The sequence below is a fragment of the Meleagris gallopavo genome, chromosome 1 (assembly GCF_000146605.3).
Source record: "Meleagris gallopavo isolate NT-WF06-2002-E0010 breed Aviagen turkey brand Nicholas breeding stock chromosome 1, Turkey_5.1, whole genome shotgun sequence".
Lineage (NCBI taxonomy): Eukaryota > Metazoa > Chordata > Aves > Galliformes > Phasianidae > Meleagris > Meleagris gallopavo.
In genome coordinates, this window is record NC_015011.2 from 182,241,483 (window position 1) to 182,263,414 (window position 21,932).

The window sequence follows — 21,932 nt, forward strand, 5'->3', positions numbered from 1 at the left end:
CATCTCCAATTACAGCACGGAGGATGTTATCAGGTTGCAGCAAAATTTCACTATTGCCATAATTTCGTGGGGAGAAGAAGATTAATATGAGAACATAATCTCCACAGCCAGCAGCCATGCTCCAAGCAGTGCTCGTTGTGTCAGACAAAACCACAGACGACAACCTCAACTCAGCCAGGGCTCTGATTTGGGACCAGAGCCTGGAAGCAGTCTCCTGAAAGCAAGACCAGAGGAGCGAGAGCTGGAAAGAAGGGGCAGAGACATTTCTGAGCCTCACCAAGGAAAGGGAAGGTGGGGTGGTGATGGGTTGATGGGTTGCTGGTTGGACTTGATGATCTTGGAGGTCTTTTCCAACCTTAACGGCCCTACGATTCCTCCATTAGGAAATACCCTGCAAGAAAACAAGATTTCCTTCTGAAAAGCCTGATGCTTGCAGCACATTTCAGTCCCAGCTGGAAATAGAAATGGTGGGGACTCCAGGCAACAAAGCCAACTGGAGGGATATCCCTTCCCAAATGGAGAAGCCAATGGAGACACACAAGCTGAAAGGCAGAGCTGGGATTAAACTCTGAGTGTTGCACCATGCTGTGACTTTCCATAGGAAGGGAGGAAGATGAAGAGAGAATTCTTCTCACCAGCTGGATTCCTTCTCCTGCTGCCCAGCCCTGGGTCCAACGCCAGCACCTTGTGTAAAATTCAACACACCAACCTGACAGGTTTTCCATCCACACCAATTGCATGTTCAAGCTTAATGGTTTTTCATGCAGATGTAACTTAATTAACTGACTGCCTGATTACATCCTATATGAGATTTTTAGGCAGCTGTTCCTGCCAACCGTAATGTGCTATGCCACTTCAGGAGGAGCTGCCCACGAGTTGTCCATGATTTCATATTAACACCTAAAACCATGGAATTTAGCCTGCAAGTATATATATACTTTTTTTTTTTTACACACAGATGCAAAAAAACACAATATTAGACATTAGACAAGGGTGGCTTGAGCAAGCTGATGTCAGCTCACCTTTCAAGCACCATCCTCCAAAGTCAGAATCACAGAACAGTTTGATTTGGAAGGGACCTTTAAAGCCAGCTGGCTCAACAGCCCTGCAGTGCACAGGGACACACACACAGCTCCATCAGATGCTCAGAGCCCCTTCCTCCTCACCCTGGATGTTTCCAGGGATGGGTACCACCACCTCTCTGGGCAACCTCTGCCAGCACCTCACCACCCTGATCATAAACACTTTTTCCTTACACCCAGTCTAAATCCCTCCTCCTTTAGTTTGAAACCATTTCCCCTCATCCTATCACAACAGACCCCACTGAAGAGTCTGTTCCCCTTTCTCACAGCCCCCCTTCAGATACTGAAAAGCTGTTAAGTCATCAGCTTTCACCGATATTGAGAGTGTTCTCCCTCTGGCTCAGCGGGATGAAGGCCTTGCTGGCAGTGAGCTAACAGCACCAACCCCTCTGACACAGCCTCCGGCCCCGCACGCAGAGCATGGCCCACTGCTGGCAGGTGGACCTGACGGAAAGCCAGCACTGCAGCCAAAAGGCCAAAAAAACAATAATTAGAGCAAGTGTTAGATTTATTCCCCATCTCACCTCTCCCCAGCCAAGGAAACTACAGTTAGCTTTGCCTAAAGAAACAGGCTGAGCTCGTTTCGGGTAGAGCAGGCAATCAATACAGGCACGCAGCATCGGGCTGAGGAGTGCTGCTCTGCAGCTGGGGCACAAAACATCCTTCCCTTCCCACGAGAGCCACTGGGCTGTCCAGGCAAAGCCAAAAACACAGCTTACATTCTCCTCCACTCGCAGTTTTGGGAGAGAATTTCCCCTGCACAGAGGCAGAAAGCGTCTGCTTACAGAAGTGGGGAAAGCAGTGCCAGCCCACACAGGGTTCCTCCAGCCAGGTTTTGGCTCAACAGAGCTGTGTCAATGGGTCCTTTGTAATACCTAAGTACCAGAAAGTAATTTTCGTTTATTTTGTGTTGGATTTTTTGCTGGGCAGTGGTTTGGTTCTATTCAATAAAGCCAGTGTAAGCCAGAAATAGATCTTGTTTTCATGTTAAAACAAAGACAACCCAGGCTGGACCTGGTACTGCCGTCAAGGAATGATACCCAGAGCAGAAAGTGAAATGAGGTTTTAACAAAACAACTTTTAAGAGGTAACCTATCAAAGTTAGACTGAACAGAGTCCAACAGATTAAGCCCAGGTGAGTCGATGCAATACATGCAGAACAAATTCCTTCTACAACAGAGCTGACATCTGACAAGAAAAGAAAAAAATTGCAATCATTTTATACCATACACGAAACAAGCTGATAGCAAACTAACCAGCAATGAAACCTCTCAAAAGGTGGTTTACTGCCAACCTACAGCCCTTCCTCACCTGGGGACAGAAGGACTAGGGTAGGAGGTGCTCTCCACCCACCTTTGTCCATTTGGAAAGTGGCAAATTGTGGTAGGAAGAGCCCAAGGTTTGCCTAGAACAAGTCTGCCCTCTCCAGCAGCACCTCTATCAGCATGTTTCAATACAAACCCTTTCCATACGTGGGCCAATTATTCACTTTAATGCAAGAACATTTCAATAAAGCTGTTCAATGTCACAAAACAGCTTGAGGTAAAATTTCTCTCCTGTATCTTCCCACTTCAGCTCCAGGATCATACAAGTTGGCGTCTTGGCAATCTGCTCTCTGATGACAGACAGATTGGGTGGGAGAAAATGATTTAAAAATAAGGAAAATCAACACAAAACCTGTTGCACTGACAAAGCCTGGAGTTCCGTTAGCTCTTCTCGTTGCAGCGTTCCCACAGCAACCTCGCATCATGGACGGTCCCCCCGATGCTCGTGCAGCAGTCTCCTGCTCAATGGGAAGACAACATTTTTAGGCAGACGCACGTTGCTGATCAGCTGGGATCACAAGAGGTGCTGGATGAGCAGCCATGCCTCCCCGGTGAGGCAGCACAGCCCTTCCACCATCCCCAAGTAGAGCTCCCCAAAGCCAGCTGTCTCCCAGCCCCACCGGTGGCCGGAGCTGTTTTTCCAGCTGCGTGCCATCTTTTTGGATGGAGTATGAATAACAACAGCAGTACCACCTTGTGTGAAACAGAGCCAACGAGGCAGCCAGCTCTTCTAGTAAACCTCCTCGCTCAAACATTCGCGTTTGGATCAATAAGGGCTTGATGAACTGCACGCTGCAGGATCTGGGGGGCCGGGGAGGACATGCTGGTTCAACTCGGGCTTGTAAAGAAAGCAAACACAAAGGAGCCATTAAGAGCAGACACACAACTTCTGAGTGATACTAATCAGTTTTATTTTATAAATACAGATGAGCTTTCCCGCAATTACCAAGATAGTTTTAATGTGTCACTGACTATGGGATACTTTGTATTGGTTTGTTTTAAATACCTGGTCAAGCAAGGAGAAGCCAATGCTGTTGTGCTCGCTATAAAAATAGAGTGGGATATGATCTTCCAAAACTAATATTCTCAAAAAAATCTTAGGAGTTCCTAGTGAGGGGGATAAGATTGCAATGAAATGTTTTCTCCACTTGAAGACATTCACAGGCATTTAACAGTGTCACAGCTGTGCAGGAACTGAAAGGCTCCTGACAGTTTAAAGCACACTGTGATATATCTTCTCACCTTCCAACTTGCTCTTTGTTTCCCTCCCACTATGCCATTTTCAAAGTCATTTACCGGGGAAGAAAATAAAATCACAAAAAGAAGCTGCAGTCTGTACAATCCTCCCATCCTCCATAGCAAAGATGTTGGCCGATGCCTTAATTAGCCCTACAATGTTGTCCCCCCCTTCACACCCTCTATATAAAAGTGGTAAAAATGGCAAATAAGCCTGGGAGCAATTCAAGGTCTATGAAAGATACATCCATAGAAAGCCCAGAGAAGCTATGTGACATAGATGCAGAAATCAACCGTTGTATTTGACACACTAACAATTCCAGGGCTCCAACGGGAACAGCAACGCGAGAAAAATAAGCTTCATTTGGTTGGGTGCCACCTGAGAAAATGTGCAACTAACAAACAAAATCTGAAGTCCCACTGATGCTCTACAAACCTAATTACACGTCGCCTAATTGCTCTGAGACGCTCTGTGTTTGCCTACGGAACACTGCGACTTCACAACTACTCTTTGGGTTGCTCTGAAAAGTCACCATCATACACAAACTACTGTCATCGTGATAAAAGACAACTAGTGTGACCACAATCCACTCTGTACTGCTTCAACTGTGCCGGATTTCACCCTTCGGTGTGCCCAACTGACTCAACAGTACTGAATTTTGGCTAAAATTGAACTGCTAACAGAAGTTAGCAAGGAACAATTAGAGGATCTTCTGCCCACCTCAGTAAGAACGCGCTGTGTTGGCTTTGGGGATTCAATTCCGGCTCTCAGTGCACCAAAGTACAGTGAGAATTCCCTACTTATTCCTTCTCAAAGATGATGGCAGTGCGTTAAGCCTTTATGGATGTTTTCCACAAGGTTTCAACAGAAGAGTTTATTCAGGGGAGAAGATACTCATGGATGTGTCCAAATTCATGCCTGAGTTTGCAACAATGCATTACAAAAACGCGGTCTCTGCTTCTGAGTGCTTCCACCTTGCTGAGACAGACCAAAGAAATGATTCAGCAGAAAGGCTCAATCCAACAACTCAGTGGTAGGCACAACACAATCCAACAATTCATGGTAGGCAGAGCCTAATCCAACAACTCATGGCAGGCACAACCCAAACCAACAACTCAGTGGTAGGCACAACCCAATCCAACAATTCATGGTAGGCACAACCCAATCCAACAGTTCATGGTAGGCACAACCCAGTCCAACAACTCAATGGTAGGCACAGCCCAATCCAACAGTTCATGGTAGGCACAGCCCAATCCAACAATCCATGGTAGGCACAGCCCAAACCAACAATTCATGGTAGGCACAGCCCAATCCAACAGTTCATGGTAGGCACAACCCAGTCCAACAACTCAGTGGTAGACACAACTGTTAAAGCTAAGAGAAGAAATGTGAATACAGTTTTAATACAGTCATTAAAGTGTTACCTGGGAAATGAATATTCTAGAATGGTGCTATTGTGTATATTGGTTCTCGTGTACACATCTTGCTTTGACAACAGATAGTTGAGATTATACACACCCACATTTTAAGAAGTTAATTTAGACTAGCCTTATGGTGATGTTAGGAGAGAGAGTAGGTCATTGGTTCAAAAAAATGCACGGACCAGGAGGAAAACAAAAAAGCCAGGCATGATGAAGCTGTATTTTATATTTGAGAGCTCGTGACCAAGCCTGAATTCTTGGTCATGCAATATAGAAAGCAAGAGCAATGGAATCCAAACTCAAATAATAGCAGGAATCACAAAATGGGCTCCTAATGGCTTTCCCATTAGTTAGCCAAACACATGTGCCAGGGGTGAGCAGCCCCACAACAAAGCTCCAACCAAAGCCAGAAGGCTCTTCCTTAACACACGGATGGTCCAGCTAAAGGGATATTAATGAATTATGCCAAGTGCCTCCCTTCTACAGGAGGGCAGAGTGATTCCACAAGTTTGCCTAATTCCAAGCACTGAGCATGTTGGGTGAACCCCACTCACACCGTACGCTCGTTAGGTTTCTGCTGATTAGCTTGGAGATAATGAAGTTAAATGGAGAATGAGACACGAGATTTTTCTAACAAACCTTAGAGGTGATTGGGTCCTCACGGGCTCTACCAGAAGGAAGACTGAGAGTGGAGGAAAGGAGGAAACATGATGAATCAGGCACAGGGAAACCTCAGGTGCTCTCTCTCTGGCAAGTGCACACCACCAGCTGAAGGCCCATCAGTGCAAACTTCCACAACAGCACAGTGCAGCCAAGAGAAAGCTGTCTGACTATGGCTAATTCCTGGCATCTCTGTCCCACCGACTGCATTGCTCAAGGAAGCACAGGAGTACATGCGAGACATGAAGAGCTCTGATCACAATCGTATTTTTAAATTAACTTCTTTTTTTTTTTTTCCTTCTGATAAGATTAAAATAAGTTTAATTCTAAATAATAATTAAGAAAACAAATACACGTAGGAGGGCCAGATCAGCACTTGAAGTTTTTTTTTTTCCAGGAAAGCGCTTACAAATGGACTCCACCGCCTAAAAAAAACCCACAAAACCCAACAGATTATAAATACCAGACACAAGAGGACTGGAAGCAGAATCAGAATTTACCTGGGCTGTGAATATACCATGATCCTGTGTTATCGTGCTCAGTAACAAGTCTGTTTGTCCTAACACCATTGGAATAGCTTTAGCTTTATATATATATATATATATATATATATATAATTAATATAAAGAATAAGTGCAATTGTATCTCTATTCCAGATCGCTGATTTCACCCCAGTGTCCGCTATCAAATCCCTGTCCCAGCTCACTTGTCCGAACTTTTGCGCGGCCTGCGGAAGCTGGACATGTTTTCATTCAGTGCATAGATCCTCCGAGAGAACTCCTCAAACTCCCCCAGGACCTGTTCATCACACTCCACTGCCACGGCGTGCTCCACCGGGATGGAGTTAAAGTCTTCTAGCTGATCTCCCGTGCTGAACCCTGTCGCTTCCATCCCCATTATTTCCTCTGCTTGCTCCACAGTGCAGCAAAGGACGGGGCCGAGCGAGGGCCGAAGCTCACAAGGCTGCTCGCTGCTTATGGTGCTGGAACACTCACCGGGCAGCAACGCCCCATTTATTGCACTAGTATGTCCTAGGAAAGACTCCTGCTGGTCTTGGGTATCGGTTAGGCTCCCGTTTTCTCCGTTTAAACTGCCACACAAGTCCTCTCCTTTCTTATTTCCTTTTGAGGAGTCCATGGAGGTGTCGAGGGAAGAAGATATGGATCCGGGCTTTTTATCTAATCCTCCCACATGGGCTGCAATGGCTACAGGCTGCGTTAAAGCAGAGTTGTAACTAGGAGGAGGAGTTTTGTACTGCAGTCTCTCGTTTCCCGTGCTAGCTCGTTTTCGGAGTCCTTTATCTGGAGAAGGAAGCCCACTGGAAAAGCCAACATCCAATCTGCCGAAGCTAGAGCTCTGCCTCTTTGGAACGGGAATTGCACTGGATGTATGGTGTCGATCACTATAAAAGAAGGAAAGGATAAATCACAGCTGTCAGGCACGCTCACGAGCAATACAGATGTTTCACCAAAGGCTGAAGCAATTATTTTATCACAACTCCGAGCTCTGTCTGGCCAACCACTTGTATCCTAAAGTGCTAAAAAGCCCACAAGTGTTTAACGCCATATGAACTGCAGAAGACACCCCAGAGGACAGCTTTACTGAAAGATCGTGCGGGGAACATTTACGAAACTCCACGATTTGAAGAGTCAATCACCCAAGAAACCACCACGTTACGTTAATTCGGACTGTTAACACCATTTTATAGGACCAGGCTGCGCTTTATGAATTATTACTGTTGACCGCGTATTTATGTATTTATGGCCTGTGCTGGGCCATCATAAACTCTTCAAAAGCAAGTAATAAGGGCTGAATCCTCTACGAGAGACTTCTTCCAGCAGTGGACTTTACTGACAGCTGCACAAAGGAAAGCCACGCTAACTTTGCTATTTGCAGATGATTAATTTTGCCAGATCTTTTGCTTCGCCGTGCCAATCGTTCCAAACCTTTTTGGACAAGTGTCAACATCGGTTTCTTGTGGAACGTGGAACAATCGAGCTTAATTTACAAGTTCAATTTGACTGTTAATACAGTTCCACTTACACCGTCTCAGGGTCTATAATTTGGAACGTCCGCTTTACATCATCTGGGGCGTTACAGGAATTTTCCTTCATAGGTTTAATCCTTGTCCAAATACAATCGCCATCCTATATGCAAATAGTATGCCCTACCTTAACTCAAGCAACCAGCTCGTTTTCCTCCCAGTTTCTTTTAAACACGGTTATTTCTGATCCCCTGAATATACAACCAAGACTCGGCTGCTGTCAGTACGAGTCAAATTCATCAGCTCCACTTAAACCCTCCTCCTATTCAAGGCCCGATGCATTTTGGGATTTGTCTTGCAGGGAGAAATCTTGTAACAGCAGCTATGAACAGCCCCCAGCGTGGATCCTTTTCCGTGGTATTTTTGGTTTCTCCCTTTTGTAAATAGGATAAGCAAGGTTGCCACAGGTCCCTGCGTGAAAAACAAGCATCCCCATGGGAAGGCAGTGTGCAGTTCTGCTGCTCCTCCATTTCCTCTCCCATCTCGCTTCCTCCCAGGCTGCCCCTTAACGCACGTCTTGGGCTTGCTTCTCTCCTTCAACAACCCCGGTCACCTTAAGCAAAATCTGCTTGCTGGAATTTACAGTTGCAGACAGTGGAGCAGAGCGATAGGCACCACGCATGCAGCCAGCAGCAAAGCCAGCAACTTTCTCCTTAGATTTCAACCGCTGTTTGAGCCCTTTATGGCACACCAAAGAGCATTCAAAGCTCTCCTTGCAAAGGTTTGGAGCGTTCTCAGTGGAGGTGACAAAGAAAGCAGCGTGTGCCACAGATGCTCTCAGGCGCGGTGTATGCAGCCTCAGAGGTTATCCCATAGTCCCTTATTGACTAGAGGCTTTCACACCTGGATTTTAAATACTTCAGCCAACCCCCGTACAATCAACCGTTTATTTTCAAAATGATGCAATGTGACAAAAATCTGAGTCAGGACAATTGAAAACTCTGTTTAGGCAATGTGCACTGCAGATGTATGTTAGGGATGGTCTGCTCTCCCCTCTCCTTCCTCCAGCTTGAACCTTCCAGCCTCGAATCAGACAATAAATGAGGATTTATTTGATATGACTTACTTCATTAGATTCTGTTTATCTCAAGACTTTGCTTTTTTCACGTTTCGTCCAGGCTTGCTGAATCTTTACAAAACTGAGCCCAAAGCATGAGCGGGGTCCAGCCTGGATGCTAAGAGGAGCCCAAAGCTGTCACAAGCCTTGCGAGGTACACAGAGGAACCTGACAGAGCAAGAGCTTCAATGCTGCAAAGGTTTGGATATGCCTTGCTCATTGTTCTGCTGAAAGCTTGGGTCCACACCCACCAGGAGGCTTCAGAAGGAACAGCTCTAAGCTAGGTGGAAAAGCTGCAGCATAAGATCTTGCATCCTTTACATAGCGAAGGAAAGGCTTGATGGAAGGGCTTCTTATTTCTTGATTTAGGGAGAATGCCAAGAAAGGCTCACAGGAAGTTCTGCCATTTTTCTGAATCTTATTTGACTATCTACAGCCCCGGGGAAGGCATGCAGGAGATCAAAATCTAACCCTGGAAGAATTTCAAGCTGTGCATTACGTTGTGAATTTAAGCACAGATAAGTATTTCTCAAAATAGTCATAAAGCAATCTACTCTTTGCACAATATTTCAGCGATAAAAGCTCCTGCCTGAAATGCAAGCAGTCAGAAAAGGGTCCAGAGAAGACACAAAAAAAGCACAGTGGACTCAACAGGCGTGTTTGGAGCAAATCTTGCTGCATGTGCTTAGACTCTTTGAAGGACAAAGAATCCGTGCAGAGAGCTTGGCACAAGACTAACTGGCAAGCCCCAAATTACCTTCAGTAAGAGCTGATCAGTCCAACTTAGGTACAACAGTATGTTTGCTATGAAGGTGAAGAAACAGCAGAGATGTAAGTGCCTGAGTACAACGAACGTGAACAACTGTAATGTCTAATTAGCTCGAGAGAAGCAGCTTTACAAATTGTTCCGGTGGGCATGTAAACTGGAGCTCCTCCTAAAAAGAAATACAGCCAAACTGTTTTGTAGATGCAGTCAAAAGGGTGAGACATTAATTAGCTTGCAGGACCAGAAGAGTTTTTAAAGTGCTTGTTATGACAAGGCCATTCAAGTTAACATGTTATGCATATCTGAACAATACCTCTTCAGTACAGCAGCCAAAGAAAAAAAATCTCTTAGTAAGTCGAACTGGCAGAATGATCTACACTAAGTGATCTAACAGCCTAAACACAGCAGCAATGCAGAGCTGATCTCCCTCATTTACAAAATAACCTCCCAGTTCTTTAGCAGAGTACGTAAGGGCAGTATGGCAGGAATCATCTTCATTTATCACACAAGCGTTCAAACTAATGGATTAAAACAAAAAGCACTTGCAGCCAGGCTCCCTAAACTACATACGGTTAAATGGGCCCTACTTCAGTCTGTAAGATTGGGTTTTAATCTACTGGACACATATGCAGGCAGATTGCTGAAACTATTCCTCACTGCCAACAAATATGAACGGGATGGGCTTAGCTTCAGTCAGGAATAAATACAGGGATAACAGCCTAAAGCTGAGAGAGCAGGAATGAGGTCAACAGAATGGCTTAACTGCCTATCAAATATTAGCTTACGGCATTCAGATAAAAATAAATACACACGAAGGCCTTTGGAGATCAGCCATCCAAGAGTTCATTGCCTACCCTCTTTCCACAACCACTGGTGGAAAAAAAATAACAGTGCAGGCAGTGGAGAGAAAGGTGAGCAACACCATACTGTGAGCCCCCGGTGATGAAGGGGACCATCCTCCTCTTTGGATGCCTCTTCTTGGCCACCAACTGAGCAACCAGTTTAGAATGAATGGGTCTCTGTACCCAAAAGCTGTGGATTGTGGATGCTCCCCATCCCTGGAGGTGCTCAAGGTCACGGTGGATGGGGCCATGGGCAGCCTGATCTAGTGACTGATTTAGTGGTTGGCAGCCCTGCCCCACAGCAGGGGGTTGGAACTGGATTATCTTTGAGGTCCCTTCCAACCCAAGCCATTTTGTAACTATGTGATTCATCATCATACTGCAGTAAGTGAAATAAAAACTACAGTTCTTAGCTACAGTCAAGCCAAGGGATCTTCTCCTGCTCTCTCACCTTCCCCCAGGTGAGAATGTGAAGTCAAACCACGGTTTCAGATCAGAAATACTGTTTCCAAAGAAGCACAGAGCTCAGATGTACGAGGTTACTATTAATCTCTACGAAAACAAGCAGCTGACAGAGGAATTCTATTCTACTCATATTTCCCTTGAGCAATGTCTGTATAGTTACCAAAACTCACAGCACTGCATCAAGGCAAAGCCATGAGAAAGAGGTGCTTTATCAGCTTCACAGCTCATGGAATTAATAAGAAAAAGCACTTCACATAGAAAATTAACATCCAATTGCCCATAAACTGTAGAGAGTGCAAGGTATCCTTACTAGCCAAACAAGTTGAGCATGCAGGAGTGCAGCCCTGAGGTACAGCCCTGACCTGAATCACTAGGGGTGAGCTCGTTCAGCTTCCTGACACAATGACCTGCTTGATCTTCTGGGACAGCAAACAGATGTGGACACCTGCCCAAAAGGAACAGCCTGCAACTGGTGGAGTAGGAAAACCTGGCCTGATGAACTGTCATTGGGTCTTAATGGTGTTTAGTCATCCGGTTGGATCAGACTGGGACGAGTGACACAGAGGAGTAGGTCAAATTGCTCTTAGGAAGTAGAATTTCCAAATTAAAAACAAAAATGGAAGAGAAATTCTGATTTATTGGCTATCGTAGATAAGAGAATTACATCACCACTGATTTCAGTGCTTCAATTGCATCCAAATCTAGAGCATCAATTTATACAGACTCTAACTTCAGCTACAAGTTTCAGTGGCAGAAAATCTACAAGATATTCTGTTTTCTCCCCCAGAATACTCATTTTTACTCTTCAGACCTGTGGTGCAAGATGTGAACTCCACACTGCAAACACCTATGGCACACTGACTGAAATAGTGGACAGCCACTTCTGGAGTTATTTTTCCTAGAGAACAGATTACGAGTGGAATCCCTTTGTGGTTTTGATAAAGAGTTTCTTTGGTCAGATTCAGCTGCTATTATTTAATCCGTCTGCAAAGGGCACAGAGAAACTGTAAAGCATTATGAGACAGAACACAATTTGCAGGCTCAAATATGCATCTTTTCCTCCCTGCAAAACGTTTCCTCTGAGGAACATTACTGGATCACAGCTGGTCAAAATACTAAATCTTGATTGTCGGGCCCAAAGCCAAAATCCACAGCTACAGCTCTTTGGTATGAGAATACTTTAAAAAAAAATAACACCATTTGATCTTTTTTTTTGTGCGTGTGTGTGTTGCAAACTATGAGCTCATGGCAGCGAGGAGGCTAAATGAAGGTGTTTAAGTTGGTTTACAGCCATGTGAAATGTCTGAAGCTCCAAGCACAGCCCTGGGCCAATATCATGTCAACCGTGCTACAAAGCAATAATAGCTTCTCACCTTCTCTGAGATTACTGGGTAAGTAACACACAGTGGTGACAGGGATGCTAAGGGAGGCTGCCAGTACGAAGCTGAGGTGAAACTGTGCCTTTTGGCAGCTAAGGAATTCTGACGCGTGCTTTTGAAATAAAAAAAATCTTCATAAATTAAGCTACCAGAGTTTCCTCTGCTGTAATGTTATGCGTTGGCCTCCTGTTGAATCCAGCAGAATATGAACCAAGGCATACCTCTGAAATTCAAATGTAATGATAGAATGGCCTGGGTTGCAAAGGAGCACAGTGCTCACCCAGTTCCAACCCCCTGCTGTGTGCAGGTCGCCAACCAGCAGCCCAGGCTGCCCAGAGCCACATCCAGCCTGGCCTTGAATGCCTGCAGGGATGGGGCATCCACAGCCTCCTTGGGCAACCTGTTCCACTGCCTCACCACCCTCTGCATGAAAAACTTCCTCCTCATATCCAACCTAAACCTCCCCTGGATCACTTTAAAACCATTCCCCTTGTCCTATCACCACCCACCCTTAAAACAGCCGTTCCCCTCCTGTTTATCCACTCCCTTCAAGTACTGGAAGGCTTTGGTGTGCAAGTGTTTTTGAATATAGCTTTTATATAAGGGCTCCAAAGGACACCTCCCTGACTGCAGGCAGGGATTTCTAAAGGAGCACATGCACTTGCCCACATTAGCTAACCCTGTTGTTTCATTTCTTCACTAGGAAAAGTCTTCTCACCGCACTGCTGGAGTTTGCAGAGTGCTGCTTTATTTGCTCTTAATACAGATACCGTTCCTCAGAAGTCAGGCTGACTTGTGAAAGATAAAGGTGAACATGCAGAAAGGAATAAAACAAAGTCCAGTGTAGATGTCTAGTAAGCAGTCTACTTGTAAAGATTCAGTGTCTCAAAAGCTGGAATGAACTGCACACTTTCAGATAGAGAAAAAGTGCATAGGGCCCTTATGCATCAACAAATGCTGGTCTTAAAAATGAGCTGCTTTTCTGGAAGCCAGCAAGATCCCATGCTTGAGAAATCTGAAATACGGAGCAGTGTTCCCAAAAGGAAACAAAGATTTTGGAGAACACAACTGGGACAATGTAAATCAAACAAAACTTCAGCTCGTCATCTTTCGCCTTAAGAAAGTGAGACGTCATCTAAATCTGATAGCAGGAAAGTAAGGCTTTGCTGTTGTGTAGCCTCTGTAACAGCACGTGCACAAGCAGCAGATCTGTCCTGGCTCCATCTATATATAATACAGTAATACTGTGCAGTTGGGTACAGGAAGAGAAAAGTAAATACATCAGAATATAGGTGCCAGGAGATACGAAGAGTGAAGCAGAGCTTGCAGACCTGCAAGCTTGATGCAATAAATCATGCAAGTTGCGATGTGAAAACATGTATTCATCATTTAAGTGTTTTAGTTTCTCAAGCATGACAAGTCTCAACAGGCAAAGGGATCCAGCAGCAATGCAATTAAATCTCATCCAGCCCTGCAGATATACAAAAGGCTGCAGGCAGAACTATGCAGTTCATCAGAGTCTGGAGCAGAGAATCTATAGAAAGCTGCCAAATTTGATCTGATAGAAGTCTGAAATAATGGGCTAATTGGTTTTACAACCAAAGTTGTAAAAAACCAAAAATTAAACATCATCCCCACATCTGCAGGAGTAACAAAACTATTCTGTACTCAGATCTAAACAGATCCTTCTCAGAGAGTGAGGCTAAGCCTGAATTAAATAACTACAGATTTTGGTTACCCTGATTATCTCTTGGATTCAATTCCAGGCTGCAGAGAAACACAGATGACTCTAGAGAAAAGTAAAAACTATGAGTAGGTCCTCTTCAAAGATAAACTAAGTGCAATGTAAGCGTTGGTGTTTACCAGCGTGACTGTGATTTGACAGCAGTTCAGCAAAAGCTATCTAAAGTGATAACAAAGGAAACTGAAGACCAGCAACTGAACAACAAAAAAACCAAACCAGTCAGTGTAAATGAACGTGTGAACAAGAAAAACTCATCACTACCTCACATGCTCCTGCTCTCATCCCACAGATGAAGGATAGCCTGGAAATACTTTGCCGACTGCTGTCTGCAGCACAGAGCATCAGATTACTCACCTGCTGTATCCTGAAAACGAAAAATCCCTTCCAATCTTCATTTTAACAGCTGGTGGCCTTTCTGCTTGCTTAAATATATGTAAGCAGATATTATTCACAAGACAGTGGGCATCTGTGCTTTGCTACGCATGTGCTCAACTTCATGCCTGGCTATGGAAGTCTCGACAGTTTTCCCCCTTGAGCCAGGCTCCCTGTAAAGGCTCATTTCCATTCATATTATTAGGAAGCACTAAGGAGCCTTGTTTAGAGTCATTAGCCTTAAGAAAAAGTTAAAAAAGAACAACTATGCATGCAAGTCGTGGAGGTGAGAAGGAAATGAGGCATAGACGTTCATGTGGGGGCAAGGAGGGAATGTGATATTCCCGGAGAACTGTGCTTCATATTCCTGCATGTTTTGAAATATTATCCAGCCCAAAAATGTGTTTTGTCTTGCTAATGACTGCGTATCGCCTAACAGGAAAAAAAACCTGGCAGCACGAAGGCAAATCCTCCAACAAACCCTTAAAGCTGACACTATCAGCTCTTCAAAGCTAATGCACACCAGAAGGGAAGAGCAGAGATGTACACCTTGTGACCCAGAGCCCTCACATCTCTGCTTATTCCAGGGCCACCTGCACCCATCCCAGTCTGCACGTGAGGTTCAGGCACTACAGAAGCCACAGTTTGGGTATATTTTAGCCCTTCTGATTTAGGTGACCACGCATCATCTTTGGGTTTTGACATCACAGTGATGGATACCTCACATAAACTGACAGCAATATTTGCCTGATGATTGAAGCTTTTCTTCCTGCACCTCGGGATAAGAAAAGAAGGGAGAATCTTTTCAGCTGTAGTTAAAACTACTGAGAATGTGGAACTGCACGAGAACAACAGCTTCCTCTTCTCAAGGTTTATTTGCTGGCTGAGCTGGACTTCCATCAGGCAACACTTGTACTGCTCTGCTCAAAGATGATCCTTCTCCTCCTCCCGGATTTGTTTCCCTTTGCCAAGATTATCCTCCCAGTCAAACGATTTGCCAAACAGCTTTGCTCACTTTGATCAGCATTTCTACGCAAGGGCTGAAGGAGAGATAAAAGCAAAGTGCAGCACAGAAATAAGGGCTGGAAAGTGCTCTGGTACAGTGATGTCCCATAGGACTTTAGTGGCTGTTACTAAAAGCAGAATTCTTGTTCCAGGGGTCTGATACTGAGCTACATTACTGCAAGGCACATAACTCCATCCAAAGCCTGCTCCTATCATTTTCAACTGGAGCAGCAATGAAAAGTTCTTTTTTTTTCCCCCTTGCCTTTTAGTATTAAAGGCCGTGTGATCACAAGCTGCCTTTATAACTGTTCTCCTTCCCACGTTCTGTGTTTTGGAGGAACAAAGATAGACTCAGTCTACTAGAAGGCAGCAATCATAGTCTCTGAAAAAGCAAAACTCTTTTGAAGTTTCAGTAGTGAGAAGATGCTGGTATACACCAGCAGGGTTTGTTCAGTGCTTCAGGGCATTCAGATACAATAGCAGCAGCCCTAGAAAGCTTTAACTCACTTTTAAAGATCAGCCAGTGTCACAGTGGTGTCATTTCAAATCAGATTTTTGGGTTTTGAGATTCTCCCAGAAGACACAAACCAGCTCCAAGTTATTAATGTTTGCCTATTAGTGCTTAATAGTTTATTATCCCATTAGGAGCAACTCTTCCACCCTAATTTAGCATTAACTGTGACAAAAGGGATTATTTCTCCAATCAGCTGAAGCAGTGTTGAGTCCATCTCCATCACCAGGGCAGCACCAAATGATCTGGCAGCAAACCCTGGTGGGGTTACCTCACACAGGATGATGTTTTCGACACCTTGCACCTGGAATATCTGCAAAGAGCAAGGCAATGACACAAGGGAACATCCACCACCCCCACAACATTGGGGCAGAGGTGAATCATTAACTGAGGGCTCCTAAAACTGCACAATGCTATGTTTGGGTGGGATTCGGGCATCCAAAGAGTGAAGATGGGAAGGCAGGACAAAATTGTTTTAAGGTAAGATGCTGCACAAGCACACGTAATTCAAAAGATCACATATAAATGAGCACAAAGCACGTAAAGCCTGCAGGAATGTGCTTGTGAATGGTCTTTGACATTTGCTGAAGGATCTCTCAGTGGTTTAAAGGAGAATTGCTCAAGCATTATGCTGAAATAGCTTCTGCAAGGCACGCTAGTCTTGTAACAGAGCAGACTGGTTTCTGTGACTTTCTGTATAGAGAATGGAGAGGATTCTGGATCCTCCACAGCAAATCAGAGCAGAAACAATCAGCATTTCTCTGGAAGGCTGCCCTACCTTCAGTTACCAAACAATGGAGCTTCCCATTCAGCAACAACACTCAGCACACAACAGCTATTTTCATTAGCAGAGATTATGCTCATCTTGGTGGTCCAACCTTAATGATTCTGAGATTATAATCCACAGACTCCCATGCGGCTCACTTGTATTAAACCTTAAAGCAAATGGGAAAGCAGACACTGGCCAGGCTTTTAAAAACTGTTCTGCTTAAGGTCTTCCATGCTCCTAGACTGTCACAATGTTAGAAGGGCTGGCAGCAGTTGCACCTTACATACAGTCTTAAAAGAATGATTAATTCACTGACCTCTTTGGTCAAAACATCGCATTTAAAAATAATACTTTCCCTCCTACACTCCTCCAAAAGTTAATTTTCTTTTTTGTAGCACCCATCTCCTTTGAATCCCTAAAAAAAAAAAAGAAAAAAACAACTTACCATCTGACCATGAGCCCAAGCTCCATGAAATTTTTCAGGTTAGGAAGAGTTTGCCTTAGATCTGGAGTACTCAGCCCATGTTGATACCTAAGCTACAAAAACAGGTAAAGATAAAATTAGTAAAGCTTTCCAAACCCCACATCCCGATGGATATCATCATGTGCTCCGTTAATTCAGCCAGTTTCCAAATAAGCTGTAGGATAATCAAGCATTTCCAGGCCATCTATTACCTTTAAGGAAATATTCCATTTAATACTCATAACCTCATATTAGCAAAACCCACCCAAGAACAGGGACAAACCCATCAGTCAGTACAACTGTTAAACCTCATTACACTCTTTCCGTTTCCTATCTGTAACAGGAGAGCAGCCTCACAGCTCAATGCAAAGAGCCATCAGGTGGGCAGCCCCAAATTTCAACGCAACGTCCCACACATTTACCGATTCCCAACATTTATTTCGGTGCAAGTGCCATCCATCATCCTGAGCATATCAACGTATGCTGGAACCAGTAGTGGAATTATTACACTAACGTCAACTACTACAAACACACGCTGTCCAACAGCTGAACTAAATCTATGTTCTTTTAATGGTTTATATCAACATTTAATGGACTACACACAATATGTCCAAGGAATGTATAGATGTTGCGTGGAGGGATGTGATTTTGTGAGAACAACTGGTGATTGGTGGATAGTTGGACTGGATGGTCTTGTAGGTCTTCTCCAACCTCGGTGATTCTATGAACGTAACAGCCAATGCTGATCATTTCAAACTGCTCATTTCTATGATATTCTATGATTTAAGAAGTCCCCAAAATAAAAATGTCTTTGAAACGAGAAAATGGAAGGGGAAGAGAGTCTTATAGGTTTGAATCCCAAAACTTGCCCTGCACATCCTCCCTGAGCTTGGTATACAAAATAGACCAAAATTCCAGTATCATTAGGAAAGGGTGTTGGGAGGAAGCAGTACCAACGTGACATGGAGTTGTCATAGAATCACAGAATGTCTTGGATTGGAAAGGATCTCAAGGATCACAAAGCTCCAACCTCCCATCACAGGCAGGGCCACCAACCTCCACATTTCACAGCAGCCCAGGCTGCCCAGGGCCCCATCCAACCTTCAACACCTCCAGGGATGGACGGGGCATCCACAGCCTCTCTGGGCAGCTGTTCCAGCACCTCACCACTCTCTCTCTAAAGAACTTCCCCCTGATATCCAACCTCAATCTTCCCTCCCTCAACTTCCAACCATTTCCCTTTGTCCTGCTGTTATCTCCCCTTTCCAAGAGCTGACTCCCCTCCAGTTTGTAGGTTCCTTTCAAGTACTCAAAGCTGTCAGTGGGCATTACGTTAAAACCCTCCAGCAGTTCCACCTCAGACACTCACATACAGTGGCTGTCCCAGCGTAATACTCACAAAGCCAAGCGATGAAACATGGAACAATCCTACCAAGTTAATTTTATTGTATTTTTTGAACTCCACACCTGTTTCTGCAATGCCTGAAAGCAGAGTGCGGGAAGGCAACATCCAACTGGAAGGATTTCTGCCTCAAACCAAGAGCTCATGTAATTCTGCTCAAACAAAGCACCAAACAGGTTTTCCGCAAGAAAACAAAACTCTTGAAATTAGGAATAATTTCTATGCTCTTCTGTGTTATAGAAAGAAAAAGTGCTTTGGAAGAAACCCATCCCGAGCACCGTGCTGTACAACAGGAGAGCATTTATTATGTGGTTTATTATTTCCATATGGACATGACCGAGTCATATGGTGGGCTTGAGTTCATATTTTTCTGCTACAGTGACAGAACCTGGATTAAGACAACCATACAATATAAATTACTAAGTGATCACCACATTCTCCTGATGGGATTACAGTGGGTTTGGTTAACCAAAGAACCAGCCCGAGGCAAGAGGAAAAAATAAATAAATTAAAAGCATTACATTTGTTGCTCCTACCACAATTGGATTTTAATAGAACACTCGTTTTTACAGTCATCCTTAAATTCTAAGGTTTCATAGCATGAAAAGAATTGGATTAAAGGATCTCTCTTATCCCAACAGCCAAGATCAGAGGAATGCGTTGGAGTCGTGCTCGTTTCAAAGCACGTATAAGAAAATGTTGCTCTGGCTAAAAGCTTTGTGAGATTGCAAACAGGAGAGACGCACAGCAAGGAAAGTCAGGATGCGAGATCTGGGAAGCCTCTAGAATAAACAGGATGGATTTTACTGTGTAAATTACGTTCTATCTGCAGGCAAACAAGAGCAGAAAAGCTGAATGTGAGCTGCTTCGATCTCCTAAAACAGAGCTCTGTTTTCAGTTGCTGTTGAACATCACCATCCCCACCATCTCACCCTGAGATAGCAAGGAACCAAGAGGAGATTGTTCCTTCAGCATGCAACACACCCAGCCATCCAAATCTGACTGAACAAGCGCCCACAATTTGTGCTCACTTCTAGGAATGACTGCGTACACTCTGCATATGAATCATTAATGATGCTCTAATTGCCATTTCCTGACTTGTATTTAGCTCCTATACACAGTTTCGTGTTCTTCAGTGCTACCACGTGAGCAAATACGTGGACTGGGGAAGAACTACACTTCAGACAGCAGGCACTTCAGAGAGTGGCCCGAGTCTCCTCTCTGACCAGCTATTATCAACACTTATCCCACAGAAGGAAGAGATGCATCATACATCGCGAGCAGAGAGCCCAAGGGTGTTCATACCGAAGGAAATTAGGAAGTGAGATGTCTTAAATTACACAGAAATTCCTTTTACACATCTCAAAATGAGACACTTTTGGAGCTTTCTTACTTTGGCTTCTGGGATAAGTGACATCACTCCGGGTTGGTTACTAGGGATAAAAAGAAAGGAGTAAAACTGGTGAAAATCATAGATTGGTTTGGGTTGGAAGGGAGCTTGAAGGTTATCTATTTCCAACCCCCTGCTCTAGGCAGGAGACACTTTTCTACAAAATCTTTGGAAACAAACCCAAATTCAACCCATGGGATCCCTTCGTTCAGAAGAGATCTCTATCCTCCAGAAACCCCATGTGATAAACTTAATTTCAGCATGATGAAAAGTCTTTGAAAAATCAGATAAGGCTGGATTTATAACTGTTAGTTGGTAACTGCCCAGGGGTTGCTCTGTTCAAGACTCCGAGTTCTTCTTTGTCCTAAGATAATCCCAAGAGACACCTGTAAGAAAGAACCTAAAGAAATAAGAGATGAAGTTTAGATTGAGGTCAACTCCATCTCTACAGAAGACCAGCCTGTCATACCAGTGGGTGCTTTCTATGATGCTATGCTATTTATTCCAGCATCATGAAGAACCATACGTGTTGAAACCAAGGTTCTCAGAGCAAAAGGTATTTTTGTCCTAAAATGTGCATTAAACTGCATAGATTCAGCTGCTCTCTTGTATGCCCCATAACATAAGTAGCACAAGGACTATTCCACTCCCTCAATTAAACTGGCTTAACAAGAAACGACTTAGCTACCTTTCTACTGCTGTGTAATATCAGGTTGTATACCCAAGACCAAAATTAGGGCTCTTCCCACTAAGCAGCTGCTTCTTATAGAAAAGAAGGGTGTTCTGAAGTTACGTGCAAAGAAGAACAGACTGTTTCCTACACTAATTCCTGTTAGAACACTTAACGATTAGTGGTATACAAGCAGATGTATTTACTTCCAACCAGAAACCACAGAGTATCTGCTCTGGAATACTCTTTTTTGGGAGCTCCAAATGACTCCAATTTTGAGCTCATCTGTTCATCATTTAGCATACTGTTTCCCCGGCCATATTCGTCTTGTTCTAAGACATGTGGGAGCAGTCTTACAGCTCAGACTATGTTAATAAAGTTCGAAACACCAGTCCCTTCAGTACTTGGTATGCAGAACAGCCAGTCTGCATTGAAACCTCCAGCATTTCTGCACTTCCTTCAGTCTCAGACGGTGAGACAGCAGGTCAACCCAGAGTGTGCTCTCGTAGCACCATCTGCATCCAGGCAATGGGGGGACCCAGGGCTCTCCTACACTGTGCACGTGCTATTTCCAGTGACTCTCAGTTAAATGAGGAAGGGCTTCCTCTTTTGATAGCATCGAGGATTTTAAAAGGACATCTGCTCCGCAAATGTGAAGGCACACAAACAAAAATAGAAGCAAGGCTGTTCTCTCTCAATCAAGTTCACGGCGTTGGGAGGAAGCCAAGCATCTACAGAAGGTTTTCAGAGGTTGGGACACAAATATAAAAAGCAAGTTTTAATAAAATGACATAGTTAATTGTTTTACAAGATCCTGGATGACTTTTCAGAGTATGAAAGAGCGCTGGCTGGGATTCAGATGACTAAGCACAGCAGTAATGAAAACAGAAAGTGTTGTTATAATGCCTGTTGCTATATAAACAACCTTGGGGGATCAGTGAAATAATGCCTGCTGCTATATAAACAGTTGTGTGTGTTTATACCTTTTGGGGGAAATTATAAAATTGGAGATTATTTGCACTCTTAACATGTCACTTGCCTTTGGTTCATTAAGCCTAGCTAGTTGTTCCATCTCTGAACTGCTATGCATGTTTACTGCAAAACTAGTCTAAAGCTGCAATATAAGTGGAACACATCATGGTATAGCTCAGAAGTAAACACTTAAATATGAAAAATCAAGATGAATTTCAAAAGACTGTCAGACAGTATCTATCACAGCTTAGAAGTGAATCCAACTAAGATCTTCCCCACCACCAAACCTCTTGAAAAGCTCTGTGATGATAGCAAATCTCCAAGATGTCCTCAACTCTGAATCATAGGATGGCTTG

General features: G+C 44.0%; 1 protein-coding gene across 1 annotated transcript in view; it reads right to left on the bottom strand.

Annotated features, from left to right (window-relative positions):
- Positions 1-3,294: 3,294 nt before the first annotated feature.
- UVRAG (UV radiation resistance associated) overlaps positions 3,295-21,932 on the bottom strand; it is a 69,474-nt gene continuing 50,836 nt past the window's right edge. Inside the window, exons 14-15 of the mRNA XM_010706136.3 lie at positions 17,125-17,216; positions 3,295-7,127 (exon numbers count right to left, since the gene is read on the bottom strand). Of these exons, the coding sequence (XP_010704438.1) occupies positions 6,428-7,127; positions 17,125-17,216 (792 nt within the window). The 3' untranslated portion in view covers positions 3,295-6,427. The remainder of the gene's footprint in view (positions 7,128-17,124; positions 17,217-21,932) is intronic.